At 44.0% G+C, this 19,896-nt stretch overlaps 1 protein-coding gene across 1 annotated transcript in view; it reads left to right on the top strand.

Moving 5' to 3' along the window:
- The window catches only part of LOC136885206 (uncharacterized), a 54,973-nt gene that overhangs the window by 13,570 nt on the left and 21,507 nt on the right, over nt 1–19,896 (top strand). The window contains exons 3-7 of the mRNA XM_067157630.2: nt 2,137–2,234; nt 7,397–7,579; nt 14,946–15,060; nt 16,963–17,020; nt 17,275–17,413. Of these exons, the coding sequence (XP_067013731.2) occupies nt 2,137–2,234; nt 7,397–7,579; nt 14,946–15,060; nt 16,963–17,020; nt 17,275–17,413 (593 nt within the window). The remainder of the gene's footprint in view (nt 1–2,136; nt 2,235–7,396; nt 7,580–14,945; nt 15,061–16,962; nt 17,021–17,274; nt 17,414–19,896) is intronic.

Here is a 19,896-nt window from a genome sequence, read left to right on the forward strand (position 1 = left end):
ATTCCACCCCGCTTTCAGTCGCGTAAAGTAAAGTTAGTCTGAAAACAGACCGACGTAAAAATAGTTTCCTCGGGGAACTCACTTCCTTCTTACAGAACACTGCTGAACGCAACTACGAGCTCACAATACTGCTATCCTTGTTTCAGTTGTATTCCCAACCTGACATCTAGTTCTCCTAGGTTTCTTCCCTACTGACATCGCTTTAAGTCTTCAAAAGACTAATTTTGATTTCATACTCATTCCACCTATTTTCAAGTTCCAAGATACACACGTTAAAAAAAATTAGGGGAACATGGTTTTGAACGTATGCCATGTTCCACAAAATAACACCTCACACCCAGGTATATTACCACCTAAGCCTTCATTCTTTACCGTTGAAGTATACAAAAGAAAATCGATGGATTCGCGTTCATTTTCAGGACACAAACGAAAATTCCAAATAGGGGCGAGAACAAAGTGACAGCAGTCCTCCAGGGTGAATTTTTATCACAGATGGAGAACTCCAGCATTTATCAAAGCTTGGCACCTACGTGGCATGCTTCGTATAAGTCGACGGAGGTCACGTTGCGGCATCAGGTCCCATTCTTCAATGAGAGCCTGTTCGAGGTCTTGGAGAGTCTGAGGTGGAACAGGACGCCCACGAACACTTCTGTCAAGCCTATCCCATGCATACTCGATGGGATTAAAGTCGGGACACACTGCGGGCCATTCCATGTCTTGAATGTCCAGTTCTCGCAGAACAGCTCTGGTGATGCGCACTACATGAGCCCTGGCATTGTCGTGCATGAGTACGAATTCAGGGCCAACACCGTATGCAGCAACCAACACATGCTGTAGCAGTATCTGCTCGATGTATCCCGCAGCGGTAAGATTACCACGGACGACGACAAGATCCGTACGGCCATCCCACACCATCACAGAACCTTGCCCGAATCGGTCGCCTTCCCGGACAATATTTGACATGTACTGCTCACCACGGCGTCTCCATACACGTTGCCGTCCATCACACTGTGTCAGGGGAAGTGTGGACTCGTCTCTGAACAACACAGGTCTCCATTGGCGAAGTTGCCAGCTGACGTGGGTAAGGGCAAACAGAAGGCGAGCTGCGTGATGTTGCTGCGTTAAACGGCGCACTCGAACAGGACGTCTGGGTTGTAAGGACACTTCTGTTAACCTGTTCCTTCCTGTCTGGTCAGACACCGTGACTGCAGTGACCCTCCCGAGGTCTTGTTACAGTTCTCTGGCAGTTGCTGAACGACGCCGCAACGCACAGAAGATCAGATATCGGTCATCATGTGGGGCTATCAAGCGTCCACGACCTTGTCCAACCCTCCTTGTGAACTGGCCTGTCTCAGTGCAGCGATTCCACTAGCGTTGAATAACTGACGGAGAGACATTGAGATCCACAGCAACGCGACGAAAAGTCCATCCTTCCTGGATCAAAGTGACTGCTCGTTAAAATGTCTCATGTGATGTGCTGGTTGACGTACAACGTGCCCAAATGACCGCAGTAGTCTGTGTACCTCACAAGGACACGCGGACGCACCGCTATTCACTTTGTTTTGAGGGGTCACCTGACAGTTTAGTGCACGGCTATGCCTACAGATGGAGTGTAACTTCATTTTGACATACCCTGAGTAGCTAAGGTCTCCAGTATGCTGTACGGCCATTGGAACCCCATCTACCTAATTAACGTTCACATACTAGACGTTACAAGCACGTTTCCCCTATTTTTTTAAAAAACTGTACATCACCGAGCTCGATAGCTGCAGTCGCTTAAGTGCGGCCAGTATCCAGTATTCGGGAGATAGTAGGTTCGAACCCCACTGTCGGCAGCCCTGAAAATGGTTTTCCATGGTTTCCCATTTTCACACCAGGCAAATGCTGGGGCTGTACCTTAATTAAGGCCACGGCCGCTTCCTTCCAACTCCTAGGCCTTTCCTGTCCCATAAGACCTATCTGTGTAGGTGCGACGTAAAGCCATTAGCAAAATAATAATAATAATAATAATAATAAAGTGATTCGACTGTACAAATACTCCTGCTCCATCTTCTCTCAAGAGACAAATTACAGATAACACGTAATAACACTGCCTGTCTTCCATTTCTTTAATGACAGTCACTGTTCTTCCTGCAGGTTCTTCAGCCACTACCTACAGGGCGGTCCATGGCCATGATACGACCGTTTCCCCTCGAGGAGATGTATTTCCACGACGACCGCCAGCAAGTTACCGTGTGAGTACGATCCCACCACTAAACAACTAGCAGTTTGCCTCGATTTAAACCATACATTCGAATGAAGACAGCATTGAGAGACAAGTGTTGTTAAAATTCTCAAATAGGTGTGTGGGGCTTGGATTCCTCCGTCCTCTATCACTAAATTAAAACACACCTAATGAAATCTTAAGTGATTACTCATCCCTTCGTTTCGTAAATAAGTTATACCAACGAAGTATACGAACAAAAAAAAAATAAAGGATGTTCTTCGTGTTATGTTCGGAACGATGGTAGGCTACAATCGGACTGGCGAAGAAAATTCTTCTTTTAGAGAAAAATAAATTGGTTTATAATTACTGGGTCGATGGGGTAAAGTTCTCTTTAGGGATCACTGTAAGTACCTAGGTGTTTTATAAGGAAAGATTTTCATTGCGGTGATCACATAAATATGATTGTTAATAAAGGGTACAGATCTCTGCACATGGTTACGAGGGTGTTTAGTGGTTGTAGTAAGGATGTAAAGGAGAGGGCATGTAAGTCTCTGGTAAGACCCCAACTAGAATATGGTTCCAGTGTTTGGCACTCTCACCAGGATTACTTGATTCAGGAACTGGAAAAAATCTACAGAAAAGCAGCTCGATTTGTTCTGCGTGGTTTCCGACAAAAGAGTTGCGTTACAAAATTGTTGCCAAGTTTGGGCTGGGAAGACTAAATGGTATGTTCCGAGCAGTCAGTGGAGAGATGGAATGACTTCAGTAGACGAATAAGTTTGAGTGGTGTCTTTAAAAGTAAGAAAGATCACAATATGAAGATAAAGTTGGAATTCAAGAGGACAAATTGGGGTAAATACGCGTTTATAGGAAGGGGAGTTAGGGATTGGAATAACTTAGCAAGGGAGGTGTTCAATAAATTTCCAATTTCTTTGCAATCATTTAAGAAAAGGTTAGGAAGACAACAGATACTGATTGATTTAATACTGTGTAGGCTTAGGACTCATATTTAGTGGGTTTATAATAATGATCGTTAAGACATTAAGTCACCGTGGTTAGCCGGTTCGAGACCCCGGTGGTCGAAACATTCTTCATTATCAGCGTAGGAGAGGTGCTGGTATACAATTTCTAATCACTAGACTGCTTGCCAAAAGCCCGGATTCAATTCCAAACCCAGTCTCCGAGGCTTGGGCGGTACCGCGCCGGCCTGTCACCGGTGGGTTTCGTGGTTTTACAGTAATTCCGGTCGTTCCGTGTGACATTTGTGCTGGAAAAAGAGCAGGCGGGACAGGTTTTTCTCCGGGTACTCCAGTTTTCGCCGTCATCTTTCATTGCAGCAACACTCTCAAATATCATTTTTCATTTCATCTGTCAATCATTAATCATTGCCCCAGAGGAGTGCGACAGGCTTTGGCACAATTCCTGTCCTCACCGCTAGATGGGGGTTTCATTCATGCTATCCCTGATCCGGTCGAATGACTGGAAACAGCCTGATGATTTTTAATTTCCAAACTTCTCCCCAGTGCTCATATGGAGTAAGGACACATGACACTATTGATGGACATTCGTCCGTCAGATGGAGACGTAAAGTTTTGAACAGAGTCATCATCCCACATTCAGACGCTGAGGTCGCCCATCGGTGTCAAATAGAAAGACCTGCACCGAACATGTCCTGGATACTCTCGGTACTCAAAGCCATACGATACATTTTTCATTCTATGTCATTATCTAGAGCAGGGCCTCTCAGAGTGCATGCACTGTGCACGGTGCAAAAGACGACATTGCTTGGTTGACCCGAGGGCGGACCCCCACTCCTCGATTTGGAGCAATAGCGCTGTCTCCCTCTTCCTCACTGTCTCCGTATCGCTGCAAATCCGAACCGAGTTGAGCCGAGCTTAGCCGAGTAGCCCAGAGACGAAGCGTTGGACCGAGCCGAGCCGAGCCGAGTGGAACCGATACACAGTGCACGGAGCTCTTGCGCCTCGATTTGCACGCGTGAGATTTTGGGCGTTTGAGAGGCCCTGATCTAGAGAATCAGTGCTTCAGCCGCACACAGCTTTACGTGGCGTGCTCTCATGTGTCCAGGGAACATAACCTATATACAGGGTGGTCGAAAACAACGTGAGCGTTGGTGATACTGATAAGCAGAGCCCGGATTTCCATGCAAATGCGTGTTTTTCAATAAGCTGGTCACACTTCTCAAACTTTGCAAATATTCGTTTCATGGCTTAATTCCAAATAACCGTTCCTTTTCCCTGTATGTTTGCATGTTTTGGCATTTTTAGCAGAAAATTCATGCATAATGCATATTTTGAAGATTTTGTGGATTCAACAGCGAAATTTTGGACGTTTAATATTGCATAATATGAGTTTTCTTCTGACTTTGAGGCATATAACTTATAATGTTAACTTGAATGATAGTGCATTTTATGATTGTTGGTTTACAGAATTTAGGAGCATTTTCCCACGTTATACAGTGCGTCTATTATTGAGAGACGAAGAGAATGTATTCCTGGCATCCGATGTCACAACCAAATTTAGTACAGACGGTATTATTACTTCAGCCCGGCTGTCAAGATTTTCACACCCGCGAAACGATTGTCGTTTGTTTACGCGCTCGCGGTTTTCTCGGGAAGGATGTTGTCAAACGGTGCTTAGTGCTGACAACCTCTGTACTTAGGAACTATTGAGTAAGTGGTGCTTCGATAGCTGGAGGGACAAGCAAAGCGGGTCTGTGGGCGTAAGCCCCCAAGTTAGAAGACGGGAAGCGGCCCTGGGCCTTTAGTTTCGTATGGAAACACGATTGGTCGGGACTGGTTCTTGCCGTGCGGACGGTTAGGATAGGACCTGGACAAGACCATTGGTCGGGGTTGGTAACGGATTATGATTAATATTATTGACGGGAACGAGATCACGAGCTACTTCACATTGGCCAATAGGAATGCAAGTACAGTACGCGAACCTTTTCTTGATACAATAGAATTCCATTAATCTGGCATACAACAGTCCGGAACGTCCGATGGTCCGGCACCATTCCAGGGTTTTTTAATGTTATTATCTCTTAATAATGATCTCTCCTGAACAATTTGATGCATTATTTGTCGAAACCATTGGAAGTGTATTTTATGTTATTTCAAAGTTAATAGTGCAAATGCATCTGATACAGTCCAGTTGTTTTGCATTGACTTACATAAATATCTCCATCTTTGGAAATATTCAGTCTGGAAGGCTGTGTGCTACACTGAGTACTGGAAATCCAACCATGGGCCACGTTCGAAAACGGATGGGAACATTCCTTCAAAACTTGCAGCAGGCAGAAGGAAAAGAGAAGTTGTAGATGGAAAGACTAAATGGTAAAGTAAGACTTACAGATAAAAACATCGATGAACTCCGGCATTATTACGGTATGGCAATAAGAAACATGTTTGAAAAGAGGAATGTGATATTAAACTAACGATTCTGCTGATCAACATTTTACTATAAAACGCCGTGTTACAGCTGTTTTCGCTGTACGCCTTAACGTATATCGTAGTAGAAGGTACCGCCCGATAGTCCGGCACCGGTCCGGTCCCAAACATACCGGACTATCGGATTTCTACTGTACCAAGTTTTACGGGGGTACTAGGGAGCTCAGGTATCAAGAAAAGGTTCGCGTATAGTAGCTACTTGAGAAATGAAAATGGCGCGTAACAGTCTTCATTAGGTTGTAAAAGTAAATGTACTTCTTCGGGCGGTATGGTGGGTTCCTGGACATCGCAATGAACACATCTCTCCTCTCCGTGTAACATTTCATTAATTTCCACTTAATATAACATTACAAATAAGATGACAGCCGGAGTGAAGTAATACCCAGACGGCAGAGGTCCTATTAATTCATGTCTCTTGCTTAAGTAAACATTGACGTAAGCCGAAAAGCCACACGTCGATCTCTGGTTCTTAGGAATAATATGCTCCAGTTATACATTGCTATAAACTGAACCTCATATTATGCATTACTCACTGACGGATCATTTTTTTCGTTTATGTTAGACGAACAAAACAAGAATTGTATTACACTTCTGTGACGCCGCATTACCAAGACAACAGACCTTGGTTTTGCACTGAACCCTCTTCAGTTGTTATCGTGGAATTTCCAACCCGAAATCTCACCTGTCTCACTTCTCTATTATCGCAGCAGGCAATCGTTACCAGTTACTGAGGACATTCAAATGTGTCTGCAATCATCGCACGGAGAAGTAGCTGCGGCAGCTAGAGGTAGGTTGAACAAAGTGATCCGTTCAAATCCTGATTTTGAATTTGTCAAGCTTACAAAAGACGTATTGTGGGGAAAATGCAAGACACGTACAATCTGACCTCACTTGGGCCCAAATGTCTTCATTTAAGTATGCCCCTGTCACTTCTTGTGACGTAGAAAGATAATTTTCTGTGCTTAAGAATGTGCTTACATCAAGACAATTAGGAGAAATTAGTTCTTGTATGATGTACCAAAAGGAACTGAATTTTGATAGTGCACGTTTTCCCGTTTAAAGTGCATGTTTTTTCATATGATAGTGCATGGAAATCCGGACTCTACTGATAAGTAATTTGAAAAAGTTCCGCGCCGTTCTCTTTTTATCATCTGCTGAAGTTAGCCAATCAGATGGCTTCGCGGGCGAATTGAAATGAGCTTTACGAGGCGGAGTTGTTAAATGTACACGTGGCTTGGTCGGGCTTCAGAGCCATGGCGAGAAAGGAGCATCAAACACTGACACAACATGGGTTTCAGTCAATGCCACGGGCCGAGCCTATCAGTAGGGAGGTCCCTGTTCAAGTTCCTCCCCTGGAGAAGTTCATTTCTGCAATTGGCGCTCTCAGGCCCGTTACTAGCCGCGTGAAGATTTAGCAACACCGCCTCGTAAAGTCCATCTCAAATCGCCCGTGAAGCGATCTGACTGGCTAACTTCAACAGGATCGGGCGAGTTGGCAACGGCGGGAGAAATATATCTGATTATTTTTTCCAATTATTTATCAGTATGACCAACCCTCTAACGCTCATGTACCCGGTTCACTTTGTCTGTACCTTATGAGAAGGTTGTAAGAAAGTGTGTTGCAAGACGCTACCTTAATTTAACCCTTCAATCCTTGCTTACAAATCCGTATGAAGAACGGGTAATTCAGCTACTATTTTTATAATCTTGTTATTTGTTCCAGGACCTTGAAAGAGATGAAGGGCTCCTCAGACCTCCAGTTCGAGTCCCGTCACATAGACACCATCCTGGCCGAGCAGAGGGCGGAATTGGAGCTGGAGCTGGCTCTGCTAGTGATACAAGGTCGCTACGAGGTGGACAGACAGGCCTACGGGGACTACGACTCGCGTGAGGAGGGGGACTTCATGTGAGTCACATGAACGTCTTCATTCAAACTTTGAAAAGTTGATCAAAATAAACAGATAGGCCTACATGTCCAAGACCCTTACTTAATAAGGAAAACTGCGTTGAAATTTAACAGCCTGGTTTCTCTTCACTGTCCCGAATTGAAAATTTCTCTTTTTTTTAAAATATTTTGTTTATGTTTTTCTTTTATACACAGCCATTCGGTTCCAGAATGTTCCTTGGCACGTTTGTCTGACAAACTGAACTTTCCGATAAACTTTTACAGGGTCCAATCAACCTCAGGAGGTCAACTGAGTAGAGGGGGTTCGATTCCCACCTCATACATCCTCGAAGTGGTTTTCTGTGGTTTCCCATTTCTCCTCGAGGTAAATGCCGGGAAGGCCACGGCCGCTTCCTTCCCTCTTCCTTATCTATCCCTTCCAATCTTTCCATCCCCCTACAAGGCCCCTGTTCAGCATAGCAGGTTAAGGCCACCTGGTCGAGGTACTGGTCCTACACACCAGTTGTATCCCAACCCAAAGTTTCACGCTCCAGGACACTCATCTTGAGGCGGTAGAGGTGGGATCCCTCACTGAGTCGAAGGAAAAAAGACAGCCCTGGACTGTAAACGAATTAAAAAAGAAAGAAAGAAAGAAAGAAAGAAAGAAAGAAAGAAAGAAAGAAAGAAAGAAAGAAAGAAAGAAAGAATTTACAGCTTACATTATTATCGCGGACCCCTTTGGATTACCTTCACGGACCCTAGGGGTCAGTAGACCACAGTTTAGTAATGACTGCTGTAGCTTACTTATTTCTCTACACCGTATAACATAATCCGCAAAGAAAAGCCTTTCGGTACGTTGCTCATGTCATTTATAAAAAGATAAAGGTCCAATAACACTGCATTGCGAGACCCCCATCTTATCAATTCAGGATCAAATAATGCTTCACCTTCTCTAATGTCAAGTCCAATGGCCCACATTTTCGTCAGCGGTCTCCCATGATATAGCCTACTCTATAAAAACACTTGAATATGTCTACAGCGATACAGCCCATTTGACCTCCTCGACTTTGGCAACATGAAAGTGACTGAGGTGGTGGTGGTTATAGTTTTAACAGAAAGTACAACGAAGCAACCATCCTCTACATACCACTAATCAGCGAGAAAACATGAAAGGAATCCGAGACTTCGAAAAATGAAGGTTTCGGTCAAAGAAAGACAAGGGCCACCAAAGACGTGAAAATGAAAGACCCTCTAGGCCTCCAGTGCTCTAATATCGTCGGGGGTCGGAGAAGAATAAGAGTTGAGGTCGGACAGAATAGATGAGAGTGGCACAAGTAAGAGGAAGCAACGCCAGGACTCGGCTATGGTCCCCGTCGTCGCCAACCCACGCTCCAAAGTTCAGAGCCCATAGGGCCCCTTTCAGTCGCCTCTTACGACATACAGGGGATACTGTGGGTGTATTCTACCACCCCCATCTACAGGAGGAAAATGCCTGAGGTATCAGCGTAGCGAGTAACACAGTCCGTTCAGCAGTCAGTCCGCGTGATAAATGGTGTGAAAGTGTCACTCGTATGGTCGGTTGTGTGTACATGTTTTTTTTTAGAATTGGCTTTACGTCGCACCGACACAGATAGGTCTTATGGCGAAGATGGGATAAGAAAGGCCTAGGAATGGGAAGGAAGTGGCCGTGGCCTCAATTAAGGTACGGCCCCAGCATTTGCCTGGAGCGAAAATAGGAAATCACGGAAAACCACCTTCAGGGCTGCCGACAGTGGGGCTCGAACCCACTATCTCCCGGATACAAGCTCACAGCTGCGCGCTCCTAATCGCACGGCCAACATGCCCGGTGTGTGTACATTTCAGAGGACTTGGCAGACTGATATGTAATAGCACATTCTCGCTTGGTGAGGAAAGCAACGGGAAGGTATCTCACTCTTCCTTTCCCTCCTTCAAAGACACCTGGACTACCTATGACAGGTAATGTTACATCTGCTGAGGATCGATGCAGCCTTCGGGTTGAGAACTTGACAACGTACCATATGACTACATCCACTGTCCGGCTCCGTGGCTAAATGGTTAGAGTGCTGGCCTTTGGTCACAGGGGTCTCGAGTTCGATTCCCGGCACGGTCGGGAATTTTAACCATCATTGGTTAATTTTCTCTGGCTGGGTGTATGTGTCGTCTTCATCATCATTTCATCCTCATCACGATGCGTAGGTTGCCTACGGGCGTCAAACAGAAAGACCTGCACCTGGCGGGCCGAACTTGTCCTCGGACACTCCCGTCACTAACAGCCATACGCCATTTCATTTTTTACTACGTCCGCTATTGTGTGTTGACTTTTACTGGCAAAATAACCTGTCCTCTCATTCAGCCGTATGCAGGATATGACGTCATGTCGGGATATCACATCCGAAATCTGATGTTTGTGTCTATTCATCGTATTAACGGACAATACGATAGTAAAAGCAGATAACTATTCATGAACGACCCACATTACCTTATACAGTATTATACATTATTGTCCAGGGACACACGCGGAATATTTCTCTTGTTTGTTTATTTGGTTGGTTGGTCGTGCGGTAAGGGGCGCGCAGCTGTGAGCTTTTATTCGGGAGATAGTGGGTTCAAATCCCACTGTCGGCAGCCCTAAAGATGGTTTTCCGTGGTTTCCCAATTTCAAACCAGGCAAGTGCTAGGGATGTACCGTACATTAATTAAGGCCACGGTTGCTTCCTGCCCACTCCTAGCCCTTTCCTATCTCAACGTCGCCGTAAGACCTATCTGTGACGGTGCGACGAAAAGCAACTTGTAAAAGAAGAAAAAAAGTTTGTTTGTTTGTTTGTTTGTTTGTCCATAAGTCAAGAATCTTCGTGTCTAGTGAGCCTGGGCGGAGAAGGGTTCGAATACTACGGGTAATAGTTTTAAACTCAGCTTATCCCTCCTAGTTCGACTCGAAATATTCACATCACTTCAGAGATGTTTCATTTTTAAATTCGTTACCTAAACCAATCACTTAATTTTTCTACCAGTCGTATAAAAATGCCACTAGTATATGTATAATTAAACCAAACTTTGCCATCAAATAACTTAGAATTTAAATGAAGATTCGATGAGGACGGTATGATATGAACATTCAAATTTCTACGACTTAAGTAATGTATTTTGGCACGGTAGTAATGTTTGCTTATTTCTCATCTCAGGAGCACTAAAATAGGCTACATATAAAAGATGTGGTGGTGGTGATTATAGTTTTAAGAGGAAGTACAAGTAGGCAACAGTAATCAGAGAGAAAAATGGAAGGGATCCGACACTTCGAAAAATGAAGATATCGGCGAAAGAAAGAGAAGGGACACGAAGGGCGTGAAAATATAATATCGTCGGGTCGGCAGAGAACAGGAGTTGACAAAGGGAGGTCTGTTAGGATAGGTGAAAATGAGGAGCCTGTCACAAGTGGAAGCAATGCCAGGACTCAGCTAAGGGTCCCGTGATCTCCAATCCACGGTTCCAAGTTGAGCCCCTGGGGTCCCTTTTAGTAGCCTCTTACGACAGAGAGGGGATTCGCGGGTGTATTCTACAGCCCCGGCCGACAGAGGGAAAGAAAGCCCAAGGTGATGGATCTGGATAATGTAGGTGACTCCGTATCGAGCACAGCCCTTGGAGAAGGTGTGTGGGCTACCTTCAGAGGTACCGGTATCCAATTCCGACAGAAGGAATCTAACAAGGACGATAAACACGGTAGATGGACAATCTTACATAGCCTAGTTGCCGACCAGTGAGTCTTCTTGAAAACCCCACTTCAGCAAGTTAGATGTGCATGCCGTAACACCTGAGCACACTTGTCTGAAAGGCTTATTAGAATATGTTGTATGTTGGGTATTCAGCCCGAGGGCTGGTTTCATCCTCCACAGTTCCGCCAACAGCTGTCATAGATGGCCTAAGCATCACTCAAGAGGCGTACTAGGGAAATGAGGAGTGAGATAGTTTCCCGTTGCTTTCCTCACAGAGCCAGAAGTTGCTGTTACATGTCAGTCTGCCAAGCCCACTGAAATGCGTCGACCAACCGACCCGATGAGTGACATTTTCACACCATTCATAACAGGGACTTGCTGCATATTAGAATACGGTGAATATGCTGGATACTTCGCAGTGTAGGCTCCAGGTTTCGCTCGCTCCCAAACCGCTATACTGATCAGGTGGTGGAAACTGGCATCTCACCCCGATCAGAATTGTAAACAGTTGCCATCGGACACTCCCTGCCCCATTTGGACCTACCGCCACAGGAAATGAAATGGCGTATGGTTTTTAGTGCCGGGAGTGTCCAAGGACATGTTCGGCTCGCCTGATGCAGGTATTTCGATTTGACACCCGTAGGTGACCTGCGTGTCGTGATGAGGATGAAATGATGATGAAAACGACACATACACCCAGCCCCCGAGCCAGCAGAATTAACCAGTTATGGTTAAAATTGCCGACCCTGCCGGGACCCCTGTGACCAAAGGCCAACATTAGCCATGGAGCCGGACAATGAAGAGAAGTGGGGTGTTTTAGATATTATTTGAGCGTGGACCTGGAAAGCAGGCAATTCAAAGGACTGTTATTTCGGAACGGTACGTTGCGGCGTACTGTTCATTTAAAGAATGGTTCCGAGTCCGGAACAGTTCCAAAATATTTCTGCATAGTGCATACCTCTAATAATATTTTTCCCTGTTGCTATTTGTTCATGTAACTATTGAACATGCAGAAGAAAATTAGACATCCGTTTTAGGTCAAATTTTGAGAAAAATGCCATCTGACCGCTTCGATACACCGTAACCTCCTTGGTTGGCAGACAGAGTAGGAATACACCGAACACTTTTCTTTTTTTTTTTCTTTTTTTTGTTATTGGCTTTACGTCGCACCGATACAGATATGTATTATGGCGACGATGGGACACGAAAGGGCTAGGAGCAGTAAGGAAGCAGCTGTGGCCTTAATTAAGGTACGGCCCTACCATTTGCCTGGTGTGAAAATGGGAAACCACGGAAAACCATCTTCACGGCTGCCGACAGTGGGGTTCGAACCTACTATCTCCCGAATACTGGCCGCATTTAAGCGACTGCAGCTATCGAGTTGGGTAAACACATTTTGGGAAGTTCAGAGGACATTCTCTCGATTTAGGAATATCCTGAATGAAACGTGGCGTAAATTTACACCAGGAAACCTAGAAAATTATACTGCACTCAACTTTCATGTAACCGGAGAGTGAGTTTTTGGGAATATAGTTGCATTCTGCACTCACAGTATAAATTAGACCTACCAGTAAATGCTTGTTGTTTTAAGGGGCCTAACATAGAAGGTCATCGGCCCCAAGACCTATCAGTAAAAAACTGACACTTGCAAATAAAGGAAAACCCTTATTTAACATTGTTCAGCAGATAATTCAAATCTTTAATAATAAGTAGTTAGTACAGCGCTAGCCCCGCGGTGTAAGGGTACAGTAGCGTGCTTGCTCTTACGCGGAGGCCCCACGTTCGATTCCCGGCCAGGTTAGGGATTTTTTACTTGGATCTGAGGGCTGGTTCGAGGTCTACTCAGCCTACGTGATTACAATTGAGGAGCTATCTGACGGTGAGATAGCGACCCCGGTCTAGAAAACCAAGAATAACGAGCAAGAGGATTCGTCGTGCTGACCACACGGCACCTCGTAATCTAGCCCACAGGCCTTCGGGCTCAGTGGACCTTTTGCATTCCATTCGTGGCACACACAGCGTACTTTGTAAACTGGGATGACCATGCTCAGATACTGCGTACAACAATATTCGCTCTGTGTTACTCAGCTACTGAGTATGCTAGTACCGAGCTTGATAGCTGCAATCGCTTAAGTGCGCCCAGTATCCAGTAATCGGGAGGTAGTGGGTTCGAACCCCACTGTCGGCAGCCCTGAAGATGGTTTTCCATGGTTTCCCATTTTCACATCAGGCAAATGCTGGGGCTGTACCTTAATTAAGGCCACGGCCAGTTCCATCTTACTTGTAGCTGCTCCACCTCCCATCGTCGCCATAAGACCTATTTTGTCGGCGCGACATAGAGCAACTTGTGTGTGTTTTTTTTTTTTTAAAGAGTACGCTAGTTCTGTCTGGTATTACTCAGCTCTCACTGAATCGTGCAGAATAATTTGTAGCTGCCTGAAAGCTATACTCCCTGGCAGGCACAGCCCCTCCTGGGGTATGTCCTGAGGTCAACGAACAAAGTCAGTAGCGGACCAGCCTCCAAGGAGTCGGTTCATATCAAGGAAAAGCTTTGGGCGAACAACAACAATGCTTACTGCAAAACCTGAGGACACAGCTACGGCAAATGAAGTCCAAAGAAAGTCTTCCTGCAGATCACAACACAAATTGGGAAATCTAGCGATCACTCAACAGACAATGTTACGCCTGTGAACTGCATCTACACTCTTGCACAACACAAGAGTTAATGATAGGCTATGAAAATGGCACATTTCTGGGTGTGAAGATCATCTAGTATCAGACAATTTATTTATTTTTCAATTTAAATTATAATATCTTAACATTCCTTTACAGCACTGAATGTTATTGCTTCCTACTCAAGTAAATAAATAAATAGTGGATCTCAGACCAACCATCAGGTCAAAGTAAAAAATCCATAACCTGACTGGGAATCAAGCCCAGGGGTTCCAACTGAAAGGCAGGCACTCTATCCCTAGACAACAGGGATGGCTCAAACTTACTGTACATATGCTTCAGAAATGATGGCAGAAACTTAAGGTGATGGAGCAATTATTTTAACCCTTTCAGACCTGAAAGAAAACTGGAGGTGTGAATTTTTGTTTGTACGTCAAGAACTGACTAAAATGTTCCTCAATACACATATTAATAGTTTATTTTACTAAATAAAAACTAACATCCGAAAAACAGGACCCACACAATTGTGCGTATCAAAATTCAAAACCTCGTTGTATCATGTACGATGGTGTAGCTTCAAAATTTACGTTCACTAACCAATGTACACACTTCATTGAATATATTCCGGTATTCAGTAAAGCTTCTAGATTAATATAAACGCAGTAAATAAATACTTACTTTCGGCACTACTGCTTCCTGCCATCTCGCCGATCAACTGTGCTTTTTAAACTCTTCTTCCTTCGCCCTGGCGGTCAAGCGCATACTAAAATCAATTGAAATACACACCACGTGTCCTGCACAATCACTGCAGTCCGGTGTAGCGCCGAAAAAACATCAAATACGGTCAGGGATAACTAAAATACGAACCCGCACAATTGTGCGTACTCGGTCTGAAAGGGTTAAGACCGCTTTTTAAAAATGTTTTACTTGAACAAATTAATTGCAGACCCAACTAATAAACAAATACCTCGACCCCATTGCAGGCTAACCCTGAGTAATATTACTGCATCTGGCATCGCCATGCTGAATGTGGACGGCTCCACCATCTCGGTGTCCAAGACTCTTCTCGACTACGAGCCAGAAGAAGTGAAGTTCAAGGTAAGAACATTATTAACCAGCTGTTTATCATAACCCTCTTCTCATCATTTCCCGTTGGAGCAGGGTCATTCCATTACGTGTGGTCTATTGTATCCTGTGTTCATGGTGTCCAGCCACATTCATTCATGTGGTCCTCGTCTGTGACCATTGACAAGCTGAGCTGATGACAAAGTTGTCATTGACTCGAATGATGCTTGTGTTATGGAGCCACTGTTGACCTGTTAGATTTTGCACAACTGTAGCACGTTCATCCTCTAGCAGAGCCAAGTTCCAATACCTACAATGGCAGATCCGTTTGGGAAGAAGGGACACTCCAGTGTTTTTACATCCATTTCTCCTCAATTCCTGACAAGCTCGTTTCTGCTCCCCAGCTTAAAAAGAAAACCAACTAAATGTAAGCCAGCAAAAGTTGTACCTCTGTTCTCAACCCGGGAGTGGTAAAGCAGAGTGCTGCTAGACCCCCATGGTGAAACCTCTAACTACTACATCAGTCTACCTTCACTAACTCGTTCTCTTAACAAAGTCCTGTGTGGCAATTCCAGTGCTATTTGTCTTAGTTGTGGCTCGGGTGCCTGGTGGTGGTGGTGATTATTGTTTTAAGAGGAAGTACCACTGTACTGCCATCATCTGTTAACACTAACCAGAAGGAAAAATGGAAGGAATCCAACACTTTGAAAAATGAAAGACAAGGACCACGAAGGGCGTGAAAACGAAACACTCCCTAGGATTCACAACCTAATACCGTCAGGGTCAGAAAGGAGAAGAGTTGACCAAGGGAGGTCAGACAGAACAGATGAAAGTGAGGAGCCTGGCACAACTAAGTGGAAGCAATGCTAGGACTCAGCTAAGGGCCCTATGCTCCCAAGTTCAGAGCCCCTGGGGCCCCTTTTAGTCGTCTCTTACGACAAGCAGGGGATACCGTGGTTTTTTTTCAGAATTGGCTTTATGTCACACCGACACAGATAGGTCTGATATACTAACAATTTGTTGGTTATTTTGATCCACCTTTTCAATACAAATTGTTAGTATATCATAGCATAGTTCAATAGTTCAATGCGGGTCTAATAATGAGATTAGTTACATGTAAACAGATAGGTCTTACGGTGACCATGGGACAGGAAACGGATAGCAGTGGAAAGGAGGTGGCCGTCGCCTTTATTAAGATACAGCTCCAGCATTTAGTTGATGTGAAAATGGAAAACCATGGAACACCATCATCAGGGCGGTCGACAGTGGGGTACGAACCCACCACAGCTGTGCACCCCTAACCGCACGGCCAACTCGTTTGGTAGGTGTTATTCTTCTGCCCCTGACTGGGGTGCCCGTGGAGCCCCATGTTACGATCTGCATTCTTAATACTAGGTCATTTTGTTGTAAGTGGTTACGATATATGTTCATGAAGCACATGATGCTGGAGAACACACAACTGGTGAATCTGAATGTGACTTACGACAAAATAGAATTGCAATAAACCTGGGATGATGGCAAATAGAACTGTTGTTGCATCTGTTTGTTGACGTGACAGTCAAGTACTTATACAATACTGTAGTTCTATTATCTGTTACAACCTCTCTTACTGTTTACTTAATAAAATTTGATTTCATGTTCATTCATGTCACAGAAGATGAGGAATTGATGGGGGGCGAGGACACTCCATGTTACTATCGGCATTACAAAAAGTCACGTTACCACTCTCGGGTTAAAGCAGCAATCAGTCAAAGTACAGATATTCCTTTCACATAAATTGTTCTCTTCGTATTTCACTCCACAATATTCATTTTCAGTGAGGTTCTTGCCCATTATTATCCCACATCCCCCTTTCATCTCACCTGGTTTGGCTCAGGGGCAACAGAACAAACTGTGAGGACACAAGTCCTAATTACTGTGCTTTTGTATTCTCAGGTGAACAGAAATCTAGAGGACGAACATCTGTGGAGATACACGAGCAGTGACACATTTGGTGAGTGAATCAACAGGTCTAGATGCATGAGCTGATAGTGCTTAGACTGGCTTGACTGACCGGTCCTGTGCTAATTGCCACCTGCCAAACACACATTTTTGTCACTTTACCCAACATCTGGCAGCTTTTTTAACTTCAGATATTAAATAGTAATTCTCTGTAAACATTAAGTAGGAACACATATCTTATACAAACTAATAATTTAGTTCAATTGTTATCACACTTCTGTCAACCGCGCTGTGTTATGTCCACAGGAGAGTCCATAAAGCACAAGGTGTGGCGAGGTCTCACGCATCGTCTGAACAAGGCGGTGAAGGAAAAGCTGAAGAGTGTCCTGAGCAAGACGTCACTGGGGAACCTCATAGGAGATGAGGAGACTCAAGAGAGGCTGCAGTGAGTGTTCACATCTCCTTGAGATTTTGCAAATAATATTCTGGCCTGGTGAGGTTGTGGAACCTCAAAAGTAGTAAACATGGTGCAAAAACATTACTTCTTATAAATTTACTCTATCACTGTCAGATAGCAACATGATATTTTGCATTTATCCCAGTCTATTTTTCAGTTACTCTCCGTCCCCACACTAACCTGCCACTTCAGTTATCCTATTAATGTGCTGTATGTTCCTGTCTTTCTGTGAACCACTTAATAATGCCTGTTGCTCACGGTAAAATTTTCCTTCAAATTTATTGTACAATAATTTATATTTTTTAGTATAGTAGGAATGCAGGGATGAAATGGCTTCATGGAGTAGTAAGATTAGCATGGAGTGTTGGTAAGGTACCTTCAGATTGGACAAAAGCAGTAATTGCACCTATCTATAAGCAAGGGAACAGGAAGGATTGCAACAACTATTGAGGTATCTCATTGATTAGTATACCAGGCAAAGTATTCACTGGCATCTTGGAAGGGAGGGTGCGATCAGTCGTTGAAAGGAAGTTGGATGAAAACCAGTGTGGTTTCAGACCACAGAGAGGCTGTCAGGATCAGATTTTCAGTATGCGCCAGGTAATTGAAAAATGCTACGAGAGGAATAGGCAGTTGTGTTTATGTTTGGTAGATCTAGAGAAAGCACATGACAGGGTACGAGGGAAAAGATGTTCGCTATACTGGGGGACTATGGAATTAAAGGCAGATTATTAAAATCAATCAAAGGCATTTATGTTGACAATTGGGCTTCAGTGAGAATTGATGGTAGAATGAGTTCTTGGTTCAGGGTACTTACAGGGGTTAGACAAGGCTGTAATCTTTCACCTTTGCTGTTCGTAGTTTACATCGATCATCTGCTAAAAGGTATAAAATGGCAGGGAGGGATTCAGGTAGGTGAAAATGTAGTAAGCAGTAAGCAGCCAGTATCCAGTATTCGGGAGATAGGTGGTTCGAACCCCACTGTCGGCAGCCCTGAAGATGGTTTTCCGTGGTTTCCCATTTTCACACCAGGCAAATGCTGGGGCTGTAACTTAATTAAGGCCACGGCCGCTTCCTTCCCAGTCCTAGCCCTTTTCTGTCCCATCGTCGCCATAAGACCTATCTGTGTCAGTGCGACGTAAAGCCAATAGCAAATAGATTGTGCCGAAAGCCTGCAGTCTAATATCTTGGAACTTGAAAATAGGTGCAATGAGTATGGTATGAAAATTACCCTTTCGAAGACTAAATTGATGTCAGTAGGTAAGAAATCCAAGAGAACTGAATGTCAGATTGGTGATACAAAGCTGGAACAGGTAGATAATTTCAAGTATTTAGGTTGTGTGTTCTCCCAGGATGGTTATATAGTAAGTGAGATTGAATCAAGGTGTAGTAAAGCTAATGCAGTGAGCTCGCAGTTGCGATCAGCAGTATTCTGTAAGAAGGAAGTCAGTTCCCAGATGAAACATTCTTTACATCGTACTGTTTTCAGACCAACTTTGCTTTACGGAAGCAAAAGCTGGGTGGACTCAGGATATCTTATTCATAAGTTAAAAGTAATAGACATGAAAGTAGTGAGAATGATTGCTGGTGGGAACAATGACAGGAGGGTACTTGGAATGAGGAGATAAAGGCTAAGTTAGGAATGAATTTGACAGATAAAGCTGTACGCATAAACGGGCTTCGGTGGTGGGGTCATGTGAGGCGAATGGAGGAGGATAGATTACCTAAGACAAAAATGGACTCTATTATGGAGGGTAAGAAAAGCGAGGGAGACAAAGACGACGAGGGTTAGACTCAGTTTCTAATGATTTGAAGATAAGAGGTATAGAACTAAATGAGGCCACAGCACTAGTTGCAAATAGGGGATTGTGGCGATGTTTAGTAAATTCACAGAGGCTTGCAGACTGAATGCTGAAAAGCATAATGGTCTATAATGATGATGTATGTATAATTTAATTTTATAAAATTTCAGTTGCTCATGGTCATATTCAATTTTTATAAAACCTTTGATGAAACTTTTCACAAAAGAGGACACGTTCTATTCCATAAAATTAATTTTGTGAATCAAACCAATTAGTGAAGCTGACATGATGATGATGCTGGCACTACAATGTGAGAAGATTGTGAAGTTCTAAAATGGCTGGATCTGGGTGGACTAGGGAAGCTGCTAATGCCAGTGTCCCACAACAGAAATGCAAGAAGGGAGGCAGAAAACTCAATCATCAAATTTGTGTCACAAGTTCGACTGAACACAAGCCAGGCTGACGTGAAGGCTTCGAGCTCACACATCCTAGTTCCGAATTTAGTTCAGAGATGGCTATTCTGATGCTTCCATGGATTTTATAAAATAACTTCATTGTGAACAACACAACTTATTTTCCTCATTGTTTATAAAATTAGTTGTACAACAAATTTTACAAAACATTTTCCCATGGGCAAGAGGCTTTAGTCACTTATTTTTTTCCTTTCCA

Source organism: Anabrus simplex, chromosome 14 (genome assembly GCF_040414725.1).
Source record: "Anabrus simplex isolate iqAnaSimp1 chromosome 14, ASM4041472v1, whole genome shotgun sequence".
Lineage (NCBI taxonomy): Eukaryota > Metazoa > Arthropoda > Insecta > Orthoptera > Tettigoniidae > Anabrus > Anabrus simplex.